The sequence below is a fragment of the Aedes albopictus genome, unplaced genomic scaffold, assembly GCF_035046485.1.
Source record: "Aedes albopictus strain Foshan unplaced genomic scaffold, AalbF5 HiC_scaffold_658, whole genome shotgun sequence".
In the NCBI taxonomy this organism is placed as follows: Eukaryota; Metazoa; Arthropoda; class Insecta; order Diptera; family Culicidae; genus Aedes; species Aedes albopictus.
The window spans coordinates 1-25,000 of NW_026917485.1; the positions used below are offsets into that span (position 1 = coordinate 1).

The 25,000-nt window shown below is 43.4% G+C and overlaps 1 protein-coding gene and 2 long non-coding RNA genes across 3 annotated transcripts; all 3 read left to right on the forward strand.

Annotated features, from left to right (window-relative positions):
• Positions 1–26: 26 nt before the first annotated feature.
• On the forward strand, positions 27–6,169 carry LOC134284736 (uncharacterized). The gene is made up of 2 exons (XR_009995908.1): positions 27–5,314; positions 5,600–6,169. It is a non-coding gene; the product is annotated as an uncharacterized LOC134284736 (long non-coding RNA).
• Positions 6,170–10,264: 4,095 nt separating this feature from the next.
• LOC134284737 (uncharacterized) lies at positions 10,265–11,173 on the forward strand. Its single transcript, XR_009995909.1, has 2 exons — positions 10,265–10,649; positions 10,725–11,173. It is a non-coding gene; the product is annotated as an uncharacterized LOC134284737 (long non-coding RNA).
• A 4,712-nt stretch (positions 11,174–15,885) lies between these two features.
• LOC109408612 (probable histone-lysine N-methyltransferase CG1716) lies at positions 15,886–22,861 on the forward strand (the record flags this gene model as incomplete). Its single annotated transcript, XM_062843940.1, is given in 3 exon segments — positions 15,886–16,424; positions 16,485–16,751; positions 16,834–22,861. Coding segments are annotated over 3 exon segments (6,622 nt in total), but the record flags the coding sequence as incomplete, so codon positions are not given.
• Positions 22,862–25,000: the final 2,139 nt, after the last annotated feature.

Genomic DNA, 25,000 nt, shown 5'->3' on the forward strand with positions numbered 1-25,000 from the left:
GTGCAGAGGACTCAACGCCTGTTGGCAACAAGCGATTGCCAAACTATCTTTGGCTGCCGGGTTTCTTCGAGTACCACTTATGATTGCGATCGGCAAAATTGACGAATTGGTTTCCCAGGCATTGGATCTATTTCGAAATGATGTTGCACTGGTGCTCTTGTGGATTGCAGTCGAAACATGTCTACCAGAGTTACTAAGATACTAGGGTACCTATTTCTGTTGATTTGAATGACTAAGGGAGCTTCTTCTGTTCGTTCCAGTCATCCAAGAGCACATTGCGGTTGGCACGTTTGCTCACTTCGATGATTATGTCGAATGACCACTGCCACTTCGTGTTGCTTGCGTAGACCTTGAAGAAGAAACCCGCCACCTTTGTTGAATTCACGTGGAACTGGACTCTCTCTCTCTCCATGGCGTAACGTCCTCATTGGGACAAAGCCTGCTTCTCAGCTTAGTGTTCTATGAGCACTTCCACAGTTATTAACTGAGAGCTTCCTCTGCCAATGACCATTTTTGCATGCGTATATCGTGTGGCAGGCACGAAGATACTCTATGCCCAAGGAAGTCAAGGAAATTTCCTTTACGAAAAGATCCTGGACCGACCGGGAATCGAACCCGTCACCCTCAGCATGGTCATGCTGAATACCCGTGCGTTTACCGCCTCGGCTATACTGCCGTTCTACGCCCGATTGTCCCATGTTATATGGGAATCCCATATAACATGGGACAATTATGCGTATAACGGCAGTATATGGGCCCTCACTGGACTATGCTTGCGATTGAAGAGCTCCTCCTGGCGATGATTGCGAATCACAGGCTTTGGTTGGTCGTTGTGTAGGAGAAATCGAGAACGGTCTCCATGTTCGAACCAAGTTGCGTAAGCGTCCTGCAATTCAGAACACAACTAGTGGTTGTCCTGTACATCTGGAGAATAGTCTGTAGTGTTTCGGAGATGTGCTTCCTCTCGTTGATTTTGCTCAACGACCTCTTCAATGTGTTCACAAACCATTCCGCCTGACCACAAAGTCGCAAATTGTTCCGACGATTACGTTCGGAGTATCGAATTGTTGGCAAAATTGGCTTCTATAGCACCTGCATCGCCAAACTGGGCCGAAATCCAAATTTTCATGAATTTTAGTGCCCGGGAAATTGAAGTTTGTTTGTATGAATCACCCCTCGTCATTTTGTACGGGTCCTCATCCAAAGTTGGCCAAAAGCCATAGCTACGCTGGCAATCCGCTGCTTTCCTAGATGACCGCGGTGGAGATGATGGCGACAGTGTTCCCAGAAACCCGATTACAGACGTTCATCGAACATGACGCCTTGTACTGTTGACAACGATTCTCGACGATCATAGAAAAGCTTTATTTTTCGGTTTGTGATGGCTGATTGTGATCGTGGCCAAACTTCTTGAACGAAACGGTGGAGTTTTCCGAGATCTGGATCGTAGCGTGTTACTTCCTGGATCATTTTGAAGTTCAACAGAAGCGCATCGATTAAGCTTACAGCGAGGGCCTTGATGTCCTTCTCCAACACAATATTGGCCACAACGAAATCCTCTTCCGGCTTGACATGGTACTCACTGCTCAGTCTCAGTCATCCGAGACAGAACATCTGCGTTGCCGAACTCATTCGTACTGGCGTAGACGATCTTGAAGTCGTACAATAGCAATTGTAGCGCCCAGCGTTGTAATCGACTGGTAGTGTAGACCGCAATGCCCTTTTTAGGTCCGAAGAGCTGGGGCGTGATCCGTCTACAACGTGAATTTCCGGACGAAACCCATTTTATGGAAGTTTGTTACAGCGCATATCTAGAGAGACCTTCGCGACCTGGCTGGCTATGTGCTTGCTCAGCTGAAATCAACGCCGCAAAATCAAATCGTGGGAGCCAGTCGGACTACAGGATTTTCTTGAAGTTCTCGAATGTGTGCTGACATTGGGACGTCCATATAAACTTTTTCACTTGCATCGACATAGTTACCGTAGCGTTGTCATGCTTGGGATAAACTACCCATAATAGTTGATCGCCCCTAGGAAGGGACGCAGTCCAGAAATGTCCATTGGTGCTGACATATTAATTATGGATCGCATCAATTTTGGCCGGATCGGATCGTAAACCATGTTCATTGATGAAGTGTCCCGAGTATTTGATTTGCTGCTGGCCAAACGAGCACTTCTCCGCCTTGATGATGAAGCCATCAACATGAGTATGTATCCGACGAAGGGCATTTTGAAGATTTCGTCGATGTTTCTTCTTCGTCCACTCCCCCAACACATCGTCGAGGTACCCAACATGGCGTCTACAAGCTTCTGAAATGCCCCAAATGCTGCCTTGACCCTCAGCGGCAGTCGGTCGTAACGATAGAATCCCCTATGCGTGTTGATCGGGGGATTCTTCTTGCACTTCCACTTGAAGAAAAGTGTCGGAGAGATCAATTTAGATAAACATCTTGCAGTTGGCCAATCACCGTAAATCTTTACTGCTCCGCTAGCTTTCCTCACAACGATTGGAGCTGCCCACTCTGGTGTTATTAATCCAGCCTTCTTCAAGCGGTCCAACTCCTCGTCGATGGTCTTATATGTACATTGCGTATGCCACGGGCCACTTCGGTCGGAAACTGAATTGGTCGATTTGAGTTGTTGCTTCACGGTGTAGAATCGAGCTACTGATCCAGTCACTCCGTTGATGGAAATCTCGTAGGAACACTCAAGCTCCAACTTCAGTGGCTTCCCGGATGCTGTTGAAGCTTCGATGGTCAATGGGCCTGAAATGAGTCGACCGATCCGACGCCATGTCTTTTCGGAGATTATGCTGATTTTTCCAAGGGTTTCTTCCAGGAATTTCTTCCGAAATATCTCACGGAATGCCTCCCAAGTTTTGCTACATGATTCCTTTTGTAATTTTTCACGATATTTGTCTTGATTTTTTTTAATACCTCCTGGAGATTATTCCAGATACCTGCCAGCATTATCCCAAGATTCACACTTTTGTTTCCGGGATTCTTAGAGATAGAATTTTTCTATAGATTCTTCTTGAAGCAGCGATTCCTTTCAAGTGTTTCTCTTGGGACTTCTCCATGAGATCTCCCTGGAATTTCTCCCAGCGTTGCTGCAGGAGTTATTCTTGGGATTTCTTTTTGAACTCCTCAAAGAATTTTAATAAATGTTTCACCAATTTTCAGCAGGAATTCCTTACGGGGCATCTTGCAAAGTTTCTCCTGTAAATTCTTCACGAGTTTTTCCTTGGATTTCTTCAGAAATTTGATATAAAGGCTCTCGTGGCATTTCTTATGAAGTTTCTCCCGAAATTTTTCTTGGAATTTCTCCCAGGACTTCTCTCAGAAAATTCCTTCCGGTGTTGGTCCTGGGATGCCTCTCATAGTTTTTCTGAATTTACCCTGGACTTTCTCCTAAGATTTTTTTAGACTGTCTTCTGGGATCTCTGCAGAAGCTACTGCTGGTATTTCTCATGAAGCTCCTCCCGTAATTTCAAAGCTTTTCCCAAGCTTTTTTCGTAGTTGTTTACCGGATTTCTTGCAGTAATCCACCTGTCATTTTTTTTATTGATTTTCTCCCATCCCGGAATCCCTACCAGAAATTGTCCCGAGATTATGGATGCTCCGTTTGGGTTTTATTCAGTAGTTACAAGCATAACTTTTCAATCCGACGTAACTCGAGAATGTAAACAAATCCGGGTTTACTGCTGCATGCATGATTCATAAAGCAAATTGAAGAATCCACATCACTGTTTGATGATTTATTGCTTAATTTGTTTAACTAAGCATATTTTTCGAAACTACGTATCTAACTATTTTGATGTTTACAACTTTACTGATAGATACACCGTTTTGATATATGAGAAAACCAAACGACGTATCTAGTCAAAATCAAAAGTAACAGATACACCAAACTGACACCATACAAAAGCGACGTATCTGGCATGACGTATCTCTAACCAACCCGGTGTATGTGTATTTTTGTCAAAATTCATTGTGAAAATGATATGGAATGAGTAGGTTTTGTTTCTTACCTAGTGCGTGCTATATCCCTGGTGATGTTAAGCACGAAAAAACTTATGAAAAGTCTTTTTATAAAAAACTATTTTAGTGAAATGGTCGTCAACATTGACCATGAATTTACTCAGATCAGTGAAAAAGTTAGATACGTCGGTTTGAAAAATTATGCTTGAGTTGCTTCCGGAGCTCTTGCAGGATTTTTCCAACAAAGTTTTCTTGGAATGTCTCCGAAGATAACTTACGAGATTTCCCGTAAAAAAATATCGAGAAATATCTGAGGAAGTTCCGTTGAAATGTTGTGAAAAAAACTTATTGGAGAAATCTCGGGATGAACTTCGAAAGAAATTCTGAGAGAAACTGGGACATCTTGGAAAAAAAAGTTCTAGGAGTAATCCCAGGAGAAAATATTAGGGAAATTTAAGGAGGAACTTTGAAAACCTCTAAGAGAAATCCCCGAAGGAACTAGGGTGAAATCCAAGAGAAATATCGGAGAACTCTCTGGAAGAAATCCCACGTAAAACTTCTGCAAAAATCCCGAGAGAAATCACTAGACAAACTCCTGGAAGAAGCTTGAGAAAAGGTTTGCAGAATCTCTGGAAGGAATCCAGCGAGGAATTATGGGAGAAATCCCGGAGGGTACATACTCTTGCAGAGCCCCCGTGAAAAACTCCTGCTGAAATCCTGGGAGGAACAACTGTGGTAAAAATCCCAGGAACATATATCAGAAATCCCGCCAGAACGCCGAAAAAACTATTTAGATATATAATAAAATACGTAAAAACCTCAGAACAGAATCTACTTAGGAAAAATCTTACGCCAATTTTCCTAAAATGTTAGCTTTAGCTTTGAGGACATTTCTGTATAGTTTTTGAGGAGGATAGGAAAGTTCTAAAATTGAACTAATTTTTCAATTAAATACATTTAAAACCCTGGAAAACTCAGGGAATTTTATTTTGCCTCATGGATAGACAACCTGAAGAAACACAACAAATAGCGCCTGAACACTTTATTTAGAGTAGCATGAAATTGGGACCACCCTGCTGAACAAATGCAAAGCCTCCCTATTGCGTTTTGGTTCAAATAATGATCAACTCACCACAACTCACCCTAGTTTACTCAATGTATTTACCCATAATGGGTAAAGCATAATTTTTCAAATCGACGTATCTAACTTTTTCACTGATCTGAGTAAATTCATGGTCAATGTTGACGACCATTTCACTAAAATAGTTTTTTATAAAAAGACTTTTCATAAGTTTTTTTGTGCTTAACATCACCAGGGATATAGCACGCACTAGGTAAGAAACAAAACCTACTCATTCCATATCATTTTCACAATGAATTTTGACAAAAATACACATACACCGGGTTGGTTCGAGATACGTCATGCCAGATACGTCGCTTTTGTATGGTGCCAGTTTGGTGTATCTGTTACTTTTGATTTTGGCTAGATACGTCGTTTGGTTTTCTCATATATCAAAACGGTGTATCTATCAGTAAAGTTGTAAACATCAAAATAGTTAGATAGGTCGTTTAGAAAAATATGCTTAGTTAAACAAATTAAGCAATAAATCATCAAACAGTGATGTGGATTCTTCAGTTTGCTTTATGAATCATGCATGCAGCAGTTGACCCGGATTTGTTTACATTCTCGAGTTACGTCGGATTGAAAAATTATGCTTGCATTGTCGTCTTACCTTTTGTGACGTCGTCAAATTAAACGGAAGCAACCTTGAGACGCTCATCTTCGGTCAAATTGTAGTCTGACCTATATTTTCCTCTTATTTCGCTAGCACCTTGCGCCGACTGCTCAGAAAATAAACATAAAACACCAAACACAACCTTATACGACGTGACCTTCCTCCAGCGATGAGACGGAAAAAGTCACGATCCTTCACTCTTACAGATTCAGGGACAGTCGTTTCAGCTCAACACTTGCCCCACTCGCTCCGGTGGGCCATACCTTCTCGGTACTCCAAAATTCCGTCGACGGAACAGAAAACGCAGCACTTTTCTAGGTTATACGTCACCATCCGAGTCAGGCGGCAGGTTTGCAATCGCGGAAAAAAATCACCGCTTCCCAGCCGGAAAACCTGACCTTCCGCTAGCGCCACCCGAAGCACTTGGAAAACTTTCACTTTGCGACCGAAGAAGCACTCGAAAAAGGCCACAAACGTTAGATTTTTTTTTTGGATCACTTCAAGTTTGTCCCACTTTTATGTCAGCGTAATCGTCTCCGTCGACGTCGTCGTCGCCGTCGCGCACGCACGCCAGCAAAGTTCGATTCAATCGCTCGCTGGCTGCTTACGAAACAAAAGCCAGAAAAACATGAATCGCGAAGGAGCGTGGAAAGACGTTGACAATTTTTGGTCGAGGGGTAGTGTCGGCAGCGGGGGAAATGCAGTTGTTTTGTTTGGTTTCTGCTTTCGGGTTGATTTTCGTTGCAGTTCTTCGTCAGGGTGGTCCAATCACGTGGCTTTTGACGTTTTACTGTGTGCAACCCCGGTAATGAAAATTTGCCACCAATTGACCAATCCATATTCCTATGTGGTAGTGGTTTGTGTTCAGATTTCCCGTGTTAATCTATCTGTAAGAACTTTGTAAACATCTTTTGTTCTCACGTATATGGATAGGCTTGCAGTAGGTTTCGTGAGACTTTTTTTGGACAACTCAATGAGCCTCTGCACGAATTTGCCCTGTCCTATGCTCACTCCCACAGAAAATTTGAAAACAGCGCGCACAGTAAAAGTCAAATTTGACTTTTACTGTGCGAACTGTTTTCAAATTTTCTGTGGGAGTGAGCAGTACGCCAGATTCGTGCAGAGGCTCATAAGGCAATCCATGAGACAGATGCGATCAGCTGATTTTTTTTGTTTACCATGTATATTTGACATCCGATGATCGGGGTGACAGTTGAACACAAAGGAATTTGTTAAGCACCGACGACACTTGACGAAACTTTGTTAAGTTGTACTCACACTATGTTTACATTTTTTAGCTGTCACTCCCATCGCGAAAAGTCGTCATGGATTGCCTTATTTTCCAAAGCAATTCAAGCATAACTTTTCAATCCGACGTAACTCGAGAATGTAAACAAATCCGGGTTAACTGCTGCATGCATGATTCATAAAGCAAATTGAAGAATCCACATCACTGTTTGATGATTTATTGCTTAATTTGTTTAACTAAGCATATTTTTCGAAACGACGTATCTAACTATATTTTGATGTTTACAACTTTACTGATAGATACACTGTTTTGATATATGAGAAAACCAAACGACGTATCTAGCCAAAATCAAAAGTAACAGATACACCAAACTATACCCAAGTAACCACAAGCATTATATCATTGCACGAATTAAACTGAATATCAACCTTTGCAATGCTAAATGCAGTAATTCCACACTTGTCATGCAATAATCCTTTAGATTGGCATTATCAATGTAATGATGCATTGCATTTTTCTTTACATTAGGGTTCAATAAAAGGTGATATAAGATAATTCAATAACTCAACACTTCAAAAACTGAATAAATGCAATGTACAAACTAGCAAAGTTTGCTCTAACAATACAATTATAAAAGCTTGACTCTAATGGTAAACAAATGAAATCAGGAAGATTGAACAACTTTACGGTCAACTCTAGCGGTCTTCAACATTTCTGATTCGACTCCCGACCAACTTAATCCCCGTTTGAGCCACCGATCAACGACAGCTAAACATTTTTAGAGATGACCTATTCTGTAGGCTGCTATCACATGCCAATAATGATGGAAATCACAATTAGCATATGAGCAGTGTGCGAAGGGTGTTTTAAACGAGGTTTTAATTTTCTTATATTGATTAAATATCTTCTAACATGCATTATGTATTTATCAGTAATTTATCAGAATGTGATAAAGAATACTGTATTCTATTACATATGACATAGTGGTTTTGCCCTCTACTGCAATGATTGAGACAGAAGAACAGTTTCCTTTTAGTTAATGAAATATCTGTTGTTTTCACTGCAGCAGAAACGGCCCGAGGCGCCAGCACGTATGGAACTCATCTAGCGGTCTTCAACACTTCTGGTTCGACTCCCGACTCGGCAACAAAAAAATGATGGTAAACATTCATGTGTGGGGGGCATCAGTGCCGTCGATAACGAAACGGTGCTAAAAATAGATTTTTGTTTTGGTTTTTTCGTGTTGCACGTATTAAGCATATGCAAATGCAAATGTACAGCACATGCATTTATGATGCTTTAGCAATGGCTGTCAACGTGCTGCAATATGTGGCACTAATTTGATTTTAGTGGGGCCCTTTTCGACTTTAATATTGCTTCAATGAGGTGTTTAAAGTAATGCAGCATTATATACACAGTTTTAAATATAAATATATGGCAAAATTGATGCACTTATATACGGCTTCGTGGTTACTTGGGTAGCACCATACAAAAGCGACGTATCTGGCATGACGTATCTCTAACCAACCCGGTGTATGTGTATTTTTGTCAAAATTCATTGTGAAAATGATATTGTCAGATTTCTTGAAACGTAAACACCGCGCGGTCGTTGAAATGTTTCAAAAAAGGGGCTTTGCACAAAAGTTCACGCGGTCTATCGTTTTCGAAAGGAACAGCCGCACCGTAGGAAACGCCGCAATGTTATTTCCCATAAGGATGAAGTAAACTGGGAGTGCAAACCGCGGCTGTACCTTTCGGAAGCGATAGGCCGCGTGCACTTTTGTGTAAATCCCTCAATATGGAATGAGTAGGTTTTGTTTCTTACCTAGTGCGTGCTATATCCCTGGTGATGTTAAGCACGAAAAAACTTATGAAAAGTCTTTTTATAAAAAACTATTTTAGTGAAATGGTCGTCAACATTGACCATCAATTTACTCAGCTCAGTGAAAAAGTTAGATACGTCGATTTGAAAAATTATGCTTGAATTTGTTAGTAGAGCGTAACTGACTGCAAAAACAACAGTTCAGGCCGGGGGGAGCGACACTAGTTTTGCCAACCCTAAAAAACCCCAAAAAAAGCCGAAAAAAGTCGAAAAAAATCCGGTAAAACCCGCAAAACTTTTGAGGGTTTTAGCGACTTTTTTGGGCTTTTTTCAACTTTTTTTGAGGTTTTTTGGCTTGGCAAAACTAGTGTCGCTCCCCCTGGTTCAGGCGTTCGATTTGAAACTTAGGACCTGTTGAGCGACCTGTTAACTGTGATTCCTATGTAGATTCAAGCAGCGGCGTCATGGTCGCATTTTTTTTCTGCAGTCAAGTTCGCAGATTGTGATCAATCCTCGGTACCCAATACGTAATTTATTTTTAGTCCTTTTCCTGTCAGTTCGGTGTAACATGCTAAATATAATTTATGTCGTTTTCGTTTACACCGCTTCGTGCTACACTTTTTGCTGAATAAACGAACATTTTCGATGCAGTTGCATTGGTGTGCGTGTATAAACACCAAAATATTGACATCTTTGCAAACGCTGATTGGTGGACACGGTGTGCACCACCCGCATAGCAAAATACAATTTGCCATGCATTCCAAACAGTAAATTTCCTCCAACTATAGGGGTTACTTTATCATAAGTAGTTCATTCTATGTTGAATGATAAAGAACCTGAAGCTAGCTACAGTAAACAGCAATTTGTACAAATCATACCAAATTGTTACAATATGCTATGGAATCTATGCATTGTCAAATAATATGGGGACTTGAACTCGTACAAAATGGTGGCAATATAAGATTACCTTATGTGACATGGTTGGTTTTCGTCTTTGTGCAACACACACATACATGTTTATTTTACAATATATAACATTTTCACAACAGTTTGGTAAATAGTTGCATTCATTAATATGTGTGAGCGGTGCCTTTGTAAAAAAAGCTTGGCTCTCAGCACCGTTTCATGCATAATATTTCAGTTTAGTGTATCCTGAAATCCCCAACGTTTCGAGAAAGTAAATGCGAATCAATATTTTTCATCCATCCATAATTTTTGGCAAATTTTTATTTAAATGGTTTAAGGTTGTGTTATCTGAATTGTGGATACTCGAAAATATGTTGAAAAATTTGATAAGTTTAATGAATAAATCGAAAAAAATATTTCGAGGGTCTTTTTGAGATAGCCCTTTATTAAATGTTACGCTAGTTTTGTTTACGCTGGAGCCAGAGTAAAAAAAGCAAAAAAAAAACCGCTACCGCTTATCGGCCAAATCGCATCTTCGAAAGTTTTCCGGTGCAAATCTGGCCGGCAATTGGGTTGTTTAGTGAATAAAATATTGCTGTTTTCTATAGCCTAATCGAAAGAGCTCATTTTTCTGAGTATAACGTGATTTTATTGGATTCCAACACCTTTGTTTTGATGGTTAAATCAACAAAACAATGTTAATTTTCGTGGATAGAATGACAGTTCAATCGTTAAAGTGACAGTTCGACCCGAACAAAAAATTTTCCCCATACAAACTTTAAATGCATTTTAAAAATAGTTCCCGGACTCCAAAAATTATGAAATTTTGGATTTCGACTAATTTTTGGGCGGAGAATCCGATTATGAAATAATCCGGATACCCCTAAAGAACCCAATTATTCCCCTGATTATTCCTGGGACATCACAGCCCGCACTGGAAATACGGAATCTTGAAGGTGAGTAAAGGTTGTTTTTCTGAATTAGATGAAAGAAAGGAAATGTTGTCCAACCGTCTGCTTTTTTTATTGCAGGTTAGAGAAATCGTCAGCGGTTCTTCCGGAAGACGATGAGAAGGAACAGGGCAAACGTGTCGATCCGGTCGAACGAGGACCGGGCAAGAAGGAGAAGCTTGAAACTGACAGTGTGGACGAGTTGGAGGACGATGCGGATCCGGGCGAAAAGGCCCCAGAATAGAGGAGAAAGAGAACGGGTTTAACCGGTAGTGAAACTTCTCGATGTAGGTAACTTGCAGCTGGTTGAAGAGGCGATGATGTGCCAAGACACGAAGTGGCCAAGAAGAGCCACCTCAAGGAGTGCTGCAGATTGCATCCGATCCGAAAATCAACAGTGCGCCATCCGCGACCAAATGCAGAACGCTATCGGGGCGAACATTTGCGCAAAAAATCGTTAAATTTAGTGATTTACCACAATTTTTTTTATTAAACACATTTGCTCAAAATAAACTGATATCTAATGACAATATTAACATTTTTATTTTCAGGATCGATTTGCTATTTGCTTGTAACTGCTTCCAGAGGCAAAAGGGTTTTCTTGGCGATTAACGATAAAGCATTTTTGCTGGTATGAAAATCATCTAAAAAAGTTCATATTTTTGTAAATCGACAAGAAAATCGTTTAACTTGCGAAAGCTGTTACTAGAAAATAGCAAATTGATTGATTCAATTGTTTTAATTTTAAAATGCAGCAATAAACCATGCTGTTCATTTCAACATATTATACAATAAATAAACAATATCGTTTAACTTATTAGTTCCACCATATTGCAACAATTTGATGTGCAGTTCTCGTTGCGAAAAATGAACAATATGACAAAAACTTGGCTTATTGTATTGCGAAAATTTTGTTCGAGAAAAAAGCTGATTTTTAAAATGCAGCAATAAACCATGCTGTTCATTTCAACATATTATACAATAAATAAACAATATCGTTTAACTTATTAGTTCCACCATATTGCAACAATTTGATGTCCAGTTCTCGTTGCGAAAAATGAACAATATGACAACAACTTGGCTTATTGTATTGCGAAAATTTTGTTCGAGAAAAAAGCTGATTTTTTATTGTAACCTAACAATTCGTCATATTGTGAAATAGCCCATTACAATTTGCCAAGTGGTATACTACAATATACTAACTCTACCATTTGAAGTCATTGTGGGTAACATGTCATATTGTTCAGGTGTAGTCGCAAATGGTTGTGGACAACATCTTAGATATTCGCTTTTTGTTCTCAACTATGCGGGCAGCTACACTCCCGATTTTTTGAGTGCTATATTTATTTTTAGTCCTTTTCCTGTCAGATCGGTGTAACATGCTAAATATAATTTATGTCGTTTTCGTTTACACCGCTTCGTGCTACACTTTTTGCTGAATAAACGAACATTTTCGATGCAGTTGCATTGGTGTGCGTGTATAAACACCAAAATATTGACATCTTTGCAAACGCTGATTGGTGGACACGGTGTGCACCAGCTACACTCCCGATTTTTTGAGTGCTACACTATCATGCGTGGTGCAGAAAAAGTGCTGCACCGGTGTAGCACCACCGCAAAAACGAAAACGACATTACACAAAAGGCAATTTACACGTAAAAAAATACACGATAACTTGAGATAGTCTTGTTAGAATTTTCTTGACACTGTGTACCGTTGTACACGCAAAAACGGCTACGCTCAAAAATGTGTTCGGCCTGCACATTTTTAGTAAACATCCATGCCGCACATGACTGTTGGAAACACACATTTTTTTTAAATTGCTCGTACGCTCATGGGCACTGGTACACATTTTGTCAGAAACGACCTGCTCGTGAATTACTCTCGATTTCAGCGCGTGTTTCTCTGTTTTACGTACCGGCAGGGATGCCAGGTGAAATTTTCAAATGTCTTTCCAAGGCACGCTAAAATGTCTTCACATGTCTTCACACTCTATATTTATTGTGGCTTTGTTATAAAATTAATGCTTAAAATCAAAATTTATGCATTGTTTACACTGCGCTCTATTTATATCAAATCAAGTAATATAGCGTGATGACCTTGGTAATGACATTCTATATCAAGAAAGGCGTTCAAACTACGCCGACATGATGTAATTTACCGTTTATGTTAATGAACTTAAAAAAAATATTATCTTCATAGCTGCTTAGATTCCACAAGGAGTTTCTTTTAAAATTCTTCAAGGAGTTGCTATTCCTCCAGGAGTCTGGAATCTCTTCAATAGCTTCTTCTGGGGTTCATGCAGTTTTTTTTTGTGATTCCTCATGGAGCTTCCCAAGAATTAACTCAGTTCACCGGGAAGTCTTCATGAAGTTTCCCAAAAATTAGTCTAAGTGCTCTTTAGACATTCTCCAACAGAACCTCGGAAATTTCTTTCAAAGTTTCTAGGTAAATTTCTCCTGGAGTCTCCGAGAATTTCTACTGAAGTTTCCCAGGACTTCCTCCATGGCTTCCTCACGAATACCATGGACATTCCTTAAGAAGCTTCCGAAGAATTCCTACAGCTTTTGTAGCAGAATTCCTCCAGGATAACCCAGGCAATTTCTCCATGATTTGATAGGAAATAACTCCATAAATTATTCGAAGATTCCCTCCACAACTTCCATGAAAGTCACTTCAAGTGTTCTTCAAGAAGTCCCCCAGCAATAATGCATGGTTCTCTCCCAATTTCCCTCGAATAATTCCCGGGTTTTCCCGAAATTCCTCAAGAAGACGGAATCCTTGGATTTATTTCCAAGAGTTCTACAAAAAAAATCCGGAAATTCCTTCCGAAGATCCTTGGGAATTCATCCTGGATTTCCTTAGAAATTCCTCCATGAGTTTCTCGGGAATTCCTCCAGAAGTTTCTCGGGAATTTTTCCAGGAGATCCTCGGGAATTCTTCCAGGAGTTCTACAGGTACTTCTCCAGGTGTATCTCGGGATTTCTTCCCAGGGATCCTTAAGAACTCTTCCCAGAGATCCTCGGGAATTCCTACAAGAGATTCACGCAGCACTTCTAGCAGTTATTTGGGAATTCCTGCAGGACTTCTTCGGGAACTCGTCCAGAAGTTCTTCGGGAATTCCTCCAGGAAATCCTCGGATATTTCTCCACAAGTTCTTCGGCAATTCATCCAGGACATCCTTGTGAATTTCTTCTGAACTTCCTGGAGAATTCCTCCAGGAGATCCTCGGCAATTCCACCTTGAGATAGTCGGGGATTCCTCAAGCAGTTCCTCGGGAGTTTCTGCAGGACTTCCTCGGGAATTCCTCCAAGGAGAAATTAATGAGGAACTTTTAGAGGAATCAACGAGGAACTTGTGAGAGGAACTACTGATTTTTTGGCAACTCCAGGAGGACTTTGTGAGGAACTTCTAGATGTATACGAGAGAATCTCTTGAAGAAATTTCCAAGGTACTCCTGGAAGAATTTCCGAGAAATTCGTGAGGCTACTTCCGAGGAACTCCAAGAAGACTACCCGAGAAATTCCAGAAGAACATCTGGAGCAAATCTCGAGGAACTTCAGAAGGAATTCCCGAGCTCCTAGAGGAATTCCGAGGAATACATGGAGGAATTTCCTAGGAACTCCTGCAGGAATTCCAGAGGATATCCTAGAGGAATTCCCAAGGCACTCCTGAGGAAATTTTCGGCAAACTCCTGGAGGAATTTCCAAGAAACCCTTAAAGAAACTCCTGAAGAACTCCTGAAAAATGCCTGGGGAGCTCCAGGAGGAGTTTCTAAGGAACTCCAGGATGAATTCCTGATGAAATCCTGGATGAATTCTTGAGGAATTCCTGTAGTTCTCGAGGAATTTCTAGAGGAATTCAGAACTCCTAGAGGAATTTTCTAGGAACTCCTGGAGGAATTTCTGAGGATCATCTAGAGGGATTCCCAAGAAACTCCCGAAGGGATTCCAGGCGGAATTTGTGGGGAGCTTCTGGTGGAAGTTCCGAGGAACACCTGAAAGAATTCCAGAAAAACTCTCGAATAAATTTCAATTGGAATTCCTTATGAAATCCTTAAGGAATTCCTGTGGAACTTCTGGAGAGATTCCCATAGAGAAATCTTAACAAGCTCTCTTGGACAAATCATCTAAAAAATCTGCAGAAATTCTGGACGTAGCTCTGTTTGAGATTTAAACAAAGTTTCGATGAGGATTTTCGAAAAAAAAAAACATCGGTAATACCACAGAGAACAGACGTCTATCTTTGCTTTCTGCATTGTGTAAAACTTTGTAAAGGTCATATCAGAGTATGTGGTTATGCTCCCGTTGCGTGGCGCTAGCGTCCCATCACTTGCATTGTTGTGTTGTCATTTTTGTTTCCAGTGCTCGCCGTTTTTGGCTGTTTGGCCCTCGTGTCACTTTGTGGGCTAGTGTATTTTAACGATGAACACTGCCATCGTGGGGTCAAATCGAGTTTATAAGTGGAGCAGTCTCCGTTGGTGGCGTTGAGGTACAATTAAATCCTTTACACACGATTTCGACGTGTTTTTGTTCGAGCTTAAATGTCTGTTCTCTGTGGTAATACTTTCAGAAAGTACCTCTGCATTTGGAGGTTTAAAAAAACTAGGGGAGAATACCCAGATGAATTTCTCGAGGAGACTCAAAAAATTATAAATATAACGTCTTTCAGAATCTTTGATGATTCTTGAATGAAATTAGAAATAATATTTGCAAATATTTGATTGTTCTGGAAGATATCTTGAAGTATTCATGGAATGTGTTGGTTGTTTCCTTGTTTTTCTTTATATAATTCCTGATTTAAAATTATTTCAATAAATCAGGATCAGGATATATCCTAAAATTCCTAAGAAATTGTGTTAGATATATTTGAATCGTATTTTAACTAAAAACTGCACCAAATTTTTACCAATATAAAGACTGAAAAATTAGGAATCTGTAAATTTTTATCATCATAAATTGAAACGCATTTTATCTGAAATTGTTCCAAGAATTGAATTATTGGGTTGGATCAACAATATAAATATTATTTTTTAGCTTTCAAATGTCTTCAAAAGTCTTCACATAATTTGAAATGTCTTCAATATGTCTTCACAAAAATAAATGTCTTCACAGAAGTTCAAATGTCTTCAAATTGAAGACATGTCTTCACATCTGGCATCCCTGCGTACCGGGTAGTTTGTTTACGTTTGTTTTCTCCCCTATCCACGCAATTCGCATCATTGGCACGTTCCTTGGTGTTGGTGCACGCGAAATGCCGGGTAAAGGAAAACTCCCGCTAAGGAAGTGAACAACGACGTCCGCCATATTTGTGCTTGCTGGAAAGCACCTTCTGGTCAATTTGAGATTTATAATTCGGTTTTTCACCTTTCAATCGGGCTAAATTGAGTCGGATTTTACCATCGAACGTGAGTACCGGTGGCCGTTGACCGATGGGTGATAAGTTTTGCTGAAAATGGTTCGAACGACACGCACATCGGCTGCGGTGAAAAACTCCACCCTGGCGAGTGGCAGCAGCAGCAGCAGCAGTAGCAGTGGTGACAGTAGTGATAACAAAGGTGAGGCTCCGCCACCCACTGAGGAGGGTGATGTTGCAACAGCGGGAGCCACCCCTGTGGAAGATAGGGGTGACGGTGGTGGGACAAGTGTTAACATAGAGGAATTAACTTTGTCCCCAAAGTTGAGGGCTTCTGTGGTGTTGGAAAAGCTACCTATGGAGGGAATAAGCGCAGGGCCTTCGACGGGACCTGGAAGTGCCCGTAAGGGTGCACGGGGAAGAAAGGTGAGTTGGCATAGATTTGGGTGGTGCGGAATCGCAATGAAACGGAGTCCGTTATTTCAGAAATCAATTGGGCAACCACGGGCCACTCGTAGTCAGCAAAGAAGTCAAGCGTCATCGTCGGCTGGCGAGGAGAAGGAAGATTCCAATGACGATGGCCTAGTTGAACTGATCGAGATTGTTGATGAAGACTCCAAGTCGCACGAAGGAAGTAATAAGGCACCCTCGGAAGTGTCCGAATCAACAACGATGGCGATGGAAGAGGAGCAGGAAGATTCAAAGGACACCAAGATGGAGATTGATAAGGAATCGAAAGAGGATTTAATTCAGGTAGGTGCTTATACTGTTTTCATCATCCACAACTCTTTGTTTGAACATTACATTGAAACAGTCATTTTGTTTCTTTTTCCAGATCGACAAAAAATCCGATGAAGATGAATCATCCAGCACTGGAAGCGGTAGTACACCTTCAGTCCAACCGGAAAACGAAGGTGAAAGCGTTTCGAAAACCGACCTGATCGGTACTCGCAAATCCAAGCGGCAAGTCAAAGTAACGAACAAGTATCGCGACTTTGTGGTAGACGCGCCTCTGCCATCGTCTCAGGTGCCATACGCGGACATTAAGTTGGCACGCAGCAACGGTGGCGGTAGGAAAAGTCAGCCCACGAAGGAACCGGAAGTGGTATCCTCGAGCGAGGATTTGGCCCCCGAATCGCCCCCAGCTATGCGCAATACTCCGCTGCGAACCTACGGGAACAAGAAGAAAGACAAATCGGAGGACGAGCACGAAAGCAGGTTGAGAACGACGCGATCATGCACTCCCGTTCCTCGCGACAGCAGATTCCGCAGGAAAAAGACCAGGTCGAACGCAGGGGAGGCGGCGTCCATGGATTGGGCGATTGACAGCATTACACTGTCCTCAGCGGAAGATCCAAACGATTCGACATTGACCTGCAACTTTGACAGCAGTTATTTCTCGGATGAAGATCTTTATGGGTTTGGCAGTCCTTCGCCGGAGGAGTTCTGCGGATGGCCGGACGAAGAACTCGACAATCTGGCAGCGGGACCTTCGTCCACCTCGCTGTCGTCGATGATGTCATTCCGATCGTTGCACTGGGCGCAACCTTCCGAGGAGGATACTTCCGGGATCGAGGACAAATCGTTGGAGGTGGTTGCGAGGAAAAGAAAGGGACGATCCGGGAAGACGATGACTGCACCGCAGCCGGTTATTCCGGTACAGGAAGAACCGGTGCGACCGGCGGGATCAATGTTCATCAGAAGATCATACAAAACGACAAGAAGCACGGCGGCAGTAGCGGTTCCGGCCAAGATAATCGACTTATCTCCGGAAGTAAAAGCACCGGCAATTGTGGAAGAGAAGATTCCAGCGAAAGAAGAACCGCCGCTTACGGTTGAAGAACCGGTAGAACCAATGGAAGTTACAGTCGATACGACTGCTGAAAATGAGGATGTGTTGGATGATGCTATTGAAATTGTCCTTCAGGCAGATGAAATTATAAACGATGAACAGCTTCAAACTCCGGTAATTCCCATTACTCCGAAACCGTTCAGAAAACGGCGCATTCGTGGTGGTACTAGACCTACTCCGGCGGACGGGCCACGCAGAGGACGAAGCCGACGAGATACGGGCCCGAGCGTTAGTGAAGAGACGGCGGAAGCGAGCAAGCCAGTTGATGAGGAGGATGAACCAGAGGATAAAGAGGTCCCAGTGCCTGTTCCAGATGCCGTGGAGGATGTGGCTTCCGGTGAAATGGAGGTAGATGCTCCCGTTATATGTGATGTTACGGACGTAGAAAGCAGTGTTCCGACGAAAGTGGAGCCGGAAGTTGCTGTTGAACAGGAAGTTTCCGATGTGAAGGTAGAGCCTGAAGAAGTGACTCCGATTCCGACTGCAATACAAGAACCGGTAGAACTGCCGACAAAATCTCCAAAGAAAGAATCGAGAAGGAAGTCTATATCGGAGCGCAGGAAATCTACGCACAGTTCCAGAAAGTCGACGGTAGAACCCGTTCAACAAGCTGAGAAAGAACCAGAGATGGTCAAAGAAAAGGTTGAAGATCCTGCTAAGGTTGAAAAGGGTGAACCAGTTGTACCGGAAGTGAAGGAAGTAGTTCCGCCCGAACCAGAAAAGGAGTCAACCAAGGAAGAAGCACATGTAACAATAAAGGAAGAGTCTTCAGCGGAAAAGCTAGCAGCTCCTAAAGTGGAAACTACCTCAAAAACATCGAAGGAGCAGAAGAAATCTCCGAAAGAAAGTCGCCGCGAGTCTCGTAAGGATTCGAAGAAGTCGTCCAAGAGTCGCGATCGGGAGCATTCCTCGAGAGATAGGCGAGACAGAGAGCCATCAAAAAGCCGCTCCAGTAGTAGTAGTAGTAAGAAGGATCGCGACAAGGACAAAGATCGGAAGCGTTCCTCCGATAAAACGGAAAAGAAAGATCGCCGGTCCGAGAGCGAGAAGCGGCCACAAGTGGAAAAGAAGCGTCGACCATCGGAATATAGCGAGAAGAAATCGGTTGAGGCGGAGAAGAAGCGCACAATACCAGAAGTTACTGAGAAGAAACCATCCGAGACGGAAAAGAAGGACGTTTCTGTAATAAAACCACCGACGCCAGTGCCCACGAAGCCGCCGAGCGATAAGACGAAAAAGTGCTTTGAGAGCGAACTCGGTGCACTGGACCCCACTGCAAAGCCGAAGCCGGCCGAGGAATCCAAACGATCGTCAAAGGAGACGGACAAGTCGTCCCGCAAGTCGGACAAACATGGCAAAAGTCGCAGCAGCGAGTCGGAGACGAAGAAGAAACACAGGAGCAGCAGCAGCAGCACTGACCTTAAGGGAAAGGAATTGAAAGAGAAGAGCCGTTCTACGGATTGTTCTCCAGTTCCCAGCAAGGTTAGTTCTACGAAGAAGTCCTCCAAGGAGTCATCCAGCAGCTCAAAGCGAGAATCTTCCAGCAGTTCGAAGTCCCGAAAGAGTTTGAAGGACGACAGGCCCAAGGAAAAGGAAAAACCCAAGGATAAACCGGTGGAGCTTCCTCCACTCCCAGTTGAGGTGAAGCCGACGCAGACTGAACAACCGAAACCCGTGGTCGAAGTTCCAGTGAAAGATGTGTCGGACGTTAAACCTGTTGTGAAAGAAGAACCACCACCACCGCCGCCGCCGCCAGAGCTTCCTCGAATCGTTACTAAAGCATCGCGGAAAATGTACCAAAACGATGAAGAGCTTCCCATAATCAGCTCTTCTCAGGAATCCCTCGTCTCCCAATCCCCTACTCTGACCCCGAAAGAAGAACCCACCACTGTCCCGGAAGTTCCCGATGTCCAGGAAATCTCCGACGCTTTCGATGCCAGCGTGCAAATTTCAGGACCCCGCCCGGAAGTGGCCCTCAAAGAATTCCAAAATATTTCCATCTGCGAGGACAAACCAGCGGAGGAAGTTCTCAAAGTGGAGGATGAGGAGGAAGACCAAATGGGAGAGCAGCCTGTGGGTGAGACAGAATCGCCAACTTCACCCCCTGCGTCCCAGGAGTCCAACGAAGATTCTAATTCCAACAACAGTTCCACCACAGCAGAAGGACAGAAAGATGCGAAATCGGAACCGCAGGACGATGCCAACATTCGGCGATCGTCGCGCATCAAGACGATCAGCTCCCAGAAGCAACGAACCAGTGGTCACGGGTTGGTCAAGGATCGGGACAAACTGTTCAAAAAGACCACCATCTCGCTGGGAATAGACTCGAAGGTCGTAAAGGATGCCATCACCGGAAACTTCAACGTCATTTCCGCTGGGGATGTTTCGTCGGGAATGGATGTGTCGGCCTCCAGCGAGCAGGACGCTTATGTGACCAACATCGAACTGTCGGAGGAATATCTGCGGGATATGGAGGACAAACTGAGCCGGTTTGAAACTATTCGGGAGAACATGTACCACTGCGATAAGGTCATCAGTAAGGAGGCGAAGAAAATGACCTGCGACTGTTTTCTGACAGGGGAGGAAATCGACCGAGGAGAGCTGGGATGTGGCGAGGATTGTCTGAACAGACTGCTGATGATCGAGTGTGGATCGCGTTGTATCATTGGCGAAAGGTGTACCAACAAGCGCTTCCAAAAGTTGGAATACTCCAACTGCCAAGTGTTCCGAACGGAGAAGAAGGGTTTCGGTATTCAGGCGAGTACCGAGATTGTCCCAGGCGACTTTATCATGGAGTACGTCGGAGAAGTTTTGAACAGCGAGCAATTCGACGAACGAGCTGAGTTGTACTCCAAGGAGAAGAATCAACACTACTACTTCATGGCGCTGAGAAGCGATGCCATTATTGATGCCACCACGAAGGGAAATATCTCTCGGTTCATCAACCACTCGTGCGACCCGAACGCGGAAACCCAGAAGTGGACCGTCAACGGGGAACTGCGGATCGGGTTCTTCTGCACCAAGTACATAATGCCCGGGGAGGAGATCACCTTTGATTACCAGTTTCAGCGGTACGGTCGGAGGGCGCAGAAATGCTATTGCGAGGCGGAAAACTGTACCGGCTGGATTGGTGGAGATCCAGGCAGCGATGGCGAGTCGGAATACGAAGACGAAGAAGAGGTTGAAGAGAGCGAAGAGGAAGAGGAGGAAGTGAAACCGGAAGTCCCATCAGCTGTTCCGGCTGCGGCGGCTACGGAAACGTTAGTGGAAGTCCTTAAACCCGAAGAACCGAAGATACTGGACGAGCAAGCAAAACCACTGGTAGAAGGAGAACCGGACGCTACCAAGCCGATAAAAGTAGAACCGTCGCTTGATAAACCACCGGAACCCAAGCCCAAGAAGGTACGGAAACGCATCGAGCGTCCCAAAAAACGTCGCATACAAATTCACGAAGATCCGGATCTGGAGCAGGAGATCAATCACCTTCTCAAGACTGGCCTGAAGAACCAAGCGCAGACACTGAAACTGTCCCGTCTGATGGTCCGCGCCAAGGATATCAAATCCCGAAGCAGACTGCTGACGATCCTGCAAAGTGGCGAACTACCATGTCGACGGCTGTTCCTGGATTACCACGGTTTGCGCCTGCTTTACGGATGGATCTGCGAGTCCACCGAATCCATTGAAGATCTCAAATTCCGCATCCAGATCCTGGACACGTTGGATCGCTTACCCATTCCGAACAAAACCATGCTGAAGGACAGCAAGATCCTTCAAACGATCGAGAAGTGGGCCAAAATCGAGAAGGCCAAGGAGAAGCCAAAAGAACCGGAGAAAGAGAAGGAATCCAGCAGTAGTTCTCCCAGTGATAGCAACGGGGCAGGAAGCGACAGCAACACCAGTTCCGATGCCAAGAAACAGGAAGTGGTCGGCAGTGCTGAAGTGCTGAAAAACATGCCAGAACTGTTGAAAATTGCTGATCTGGGAAAGCTGAAGGAGATCATCAGCAGCACCTGCTCGGAGAAAGATGGTTCGGATAAGGAGAAACCTTCCGCTCCAGCAGCCCCGGAGCCAATCACCACCGTTCCTTCGACGGTTAGCTTGATCGAATCCATCAAAATCCCGGAACCGGAAGACGAAAATGCCCCCGAAGAGAAGCGCCTCGGAACGCAAATCCGCATTCTCTCCTGCAAGCTGTTCATCAGTTGGATCAACCTGAAGGAAGTCTTCCGGATCCCGAAAAAGGAACGAATCGAACAGATGAAGGTACACGAACGTGAAGCCGATTTACGGTACAAAGCCCTGGGTCTCGGCGACGATGACACATCCTCACAACGGCATTTATCCAGTCGGTTCTTCGATCGCTCGCGGGAACTCAAACGACGCAAATCGATGGACGACCGGGAACTGCTCAACTTCCCTAAAATGAAGCGACCACTAAACACTGCCAGTCCGATGGACTACCTCTCCAAACAGCAACGTCGCCAGCTGTTCGAGATGAAAGTTGCCCACGAGGAAGCCGAACGGCGCAACAAGGAACTCTGGATGCAGCACGAAACCAACTGCCTCAAGTTCGGCCTCAATCCGCACCACACCAATCCGCTGGACGTGCCGGCCAAAATGAATCCTGCCACCGGTGAGTATTTCGCCGCCGACGATCGCCCGCTCCCGAGACCGCCCAGTCACATGTACCTGAAGATCCAGCCGCCACCCATGCCGACCAATCCGGAGGACTACGAACTTCCCCAAATGGATTTGCCTCCGCTGTGGAAATTTGCCATTGATGAACGGGGTCGGCTGTACTACTACCACGTTAAAGATCGCATTCCGCAGTGGGAACCACCGAAGAAGAACAATCCGAACAAAGCGGGCCACGGGCTGCGCGACGAGGACATTTCGATGAGTTCGGACTCGAGCACAACCGACACCGAGGACTCGGAGGAGGAGTATCTGAACACGCAGCTGGAGCAGCTGCTTAAGAAGAAAAAGAAACAACAGTCTAGCTTCAATTTAGGTGAGTGGATACTATCTTTTTAACTTGATTGTTGTAATACCAGTATCGAAGGTGGCGCTTGTTAGGCTACAGTTTGCTCCGATGAATCTACGCCGAATCCTTCTCCCCTGAAACACGTCCTGCTAAGCTTATCGCTTACAATCCTCCTAGTGTTCTAAGTTCTAATGTACTTCTTAACCCCTTCCCGCCTACAACTTCTTTCAAAGTTTTGAATGCTAAGAAATGCTTTGAATAAAAAGTGCTCGAACAAAAGTTGTTAGGAATCACTTCAATTTATCGGAATCGTAAAACAAAGTTTTTAATTGTTTATCAATATTTTCACTATTGAACCAATAGTTAGAGTGTACAAGTACTCTAATAAGCTTATAACCTCTTACCAAACGCTTTTATAACATATTGAAGTGAACAGGTTTAGGTCGGATTCGCCAAAACGCGATGGTGCTCTACAGACACCATGAGCGTTAAAGGGTTAACTGCAAACAGCTATACTGCCGTGAATCGCAGTCCCATCTTTGCTGGATTTCCTATGCAAATGGGACAAATATGCGATTCACGGCAGTATAGTCGTCGGACTATCTTTGATTCTTTACTGAATGTTATCTTTGCCCGTTGGCACGGGAAAGGGTAGCAATGCGATTCAGACCTCTTGTAAGGCCCTTTTAGCCTCTTACCATGCGATCCCTAGGAGTTGGTGTAGCGCTGTAGGTAGTGTGTTGGACAAGATGAACGGTGCGAATGCGAACGTTTAGAGGTAACCATACATTCTACCAGAGCTGCGACAATACGCGCGAGCTGGGCACAGCTTTTATTGTGATGTGCGATATGCAGGAGCGCATGATCGATTGGTGTCCGATCAACGAAAGAATGTGAAAGTTGAGAGTCAAGTGTCGGTTCTTCGACTTTAGCATAGGGGGTTCAGGGGCAAGATGGCCTCCCTAAGTGTAGGCGCCTAGGAAGCATATATTTTCATTAGAATATGGCTATTTAACATTGATCCCCCTTGTTTCATGTCTTTTCTATCTTATTAACACAAAAAAGCATTTTATTTTGTACTACGAATGCAAAATAAATTCATTTGAAAAATGTTACTTTCGACATAGAATTTTTGCCATATGGGGCAAGATGGCCACCCCATCGGGGCAAGACGGCCACAGAGCTAAATTTTCACAATTAGTGTGCTTTAATCCCTAAGCAACGTTCAATAAACCAAGGTCGAATCATCCGCAACACTTTGCCTACAGATGGTATTTGCCAACATTTACTATATGATAATGTTTGAAATAAAATTGATAAACATTTCTTTGGAAATATTCAATGATTTGGTATAATAATAATCCTAATAAACGTGCCCAGCATAAACTCTGGAAGGCCGTTTGGCATAAGGTCACTTGGCATAACAAAGAAGGATGCATTTCGATTATGCCAAATGACCGTATTGCCAAATGTCCCGTTCCCCTCTGGAAGCACTGATGTTGACAAGGACGGATTCTACGCGCAGCTCGAACGCGAGTTCGATAGCTGCCCAAAACACGACGTCAAGATCATCATAGGAAACTTAAACGCTTAAGTTGGCCAGGCGGAATTCAGACCGACAAGGCGCTGTCCATAAACAACGTAGATTTTTTTTTCATCCATCTCAGACCCCCTTCGCCCTCGTAGACTTTTGCTCATACAAAATTTTCGAAATTTGTATGGAGCGTAGACTTTGGCCAGACTTCCAGAAATTGTTTCAGAAAATTTGACTAAAGATAATTCAAAAATTAATCCAGGAATTTTTTTTAAAAAAATCCGTTGGGAGTCCATTTCCTTCAATAATTCGTCCAGAAACTACTGCAGACGTGGATTTCTTTGAATTTTTATCCAGGGTTTCCTACGAAAATTCTTCCAGGAATTCGTTAAGAAAGCGCTCGTGAGCTTCCCTAAGGAATTTCTCATACGATTGCTTCCGGGACTCATCATGGGGTTTCTTCACAAATTTCCCCTAGATTCCTCCATGGTTTCGTCTTGGAATTCCTTCTGTGATTCTTTCCGGAACAACTTCCAGGATTATTTTGAAAATGCCTCCGAGAACTCTTCTTGGGATTCCTTCAGGAATTCTTCCAGAAACTCCTTCAGGAATTAATCTAAGACTTCCTCCAG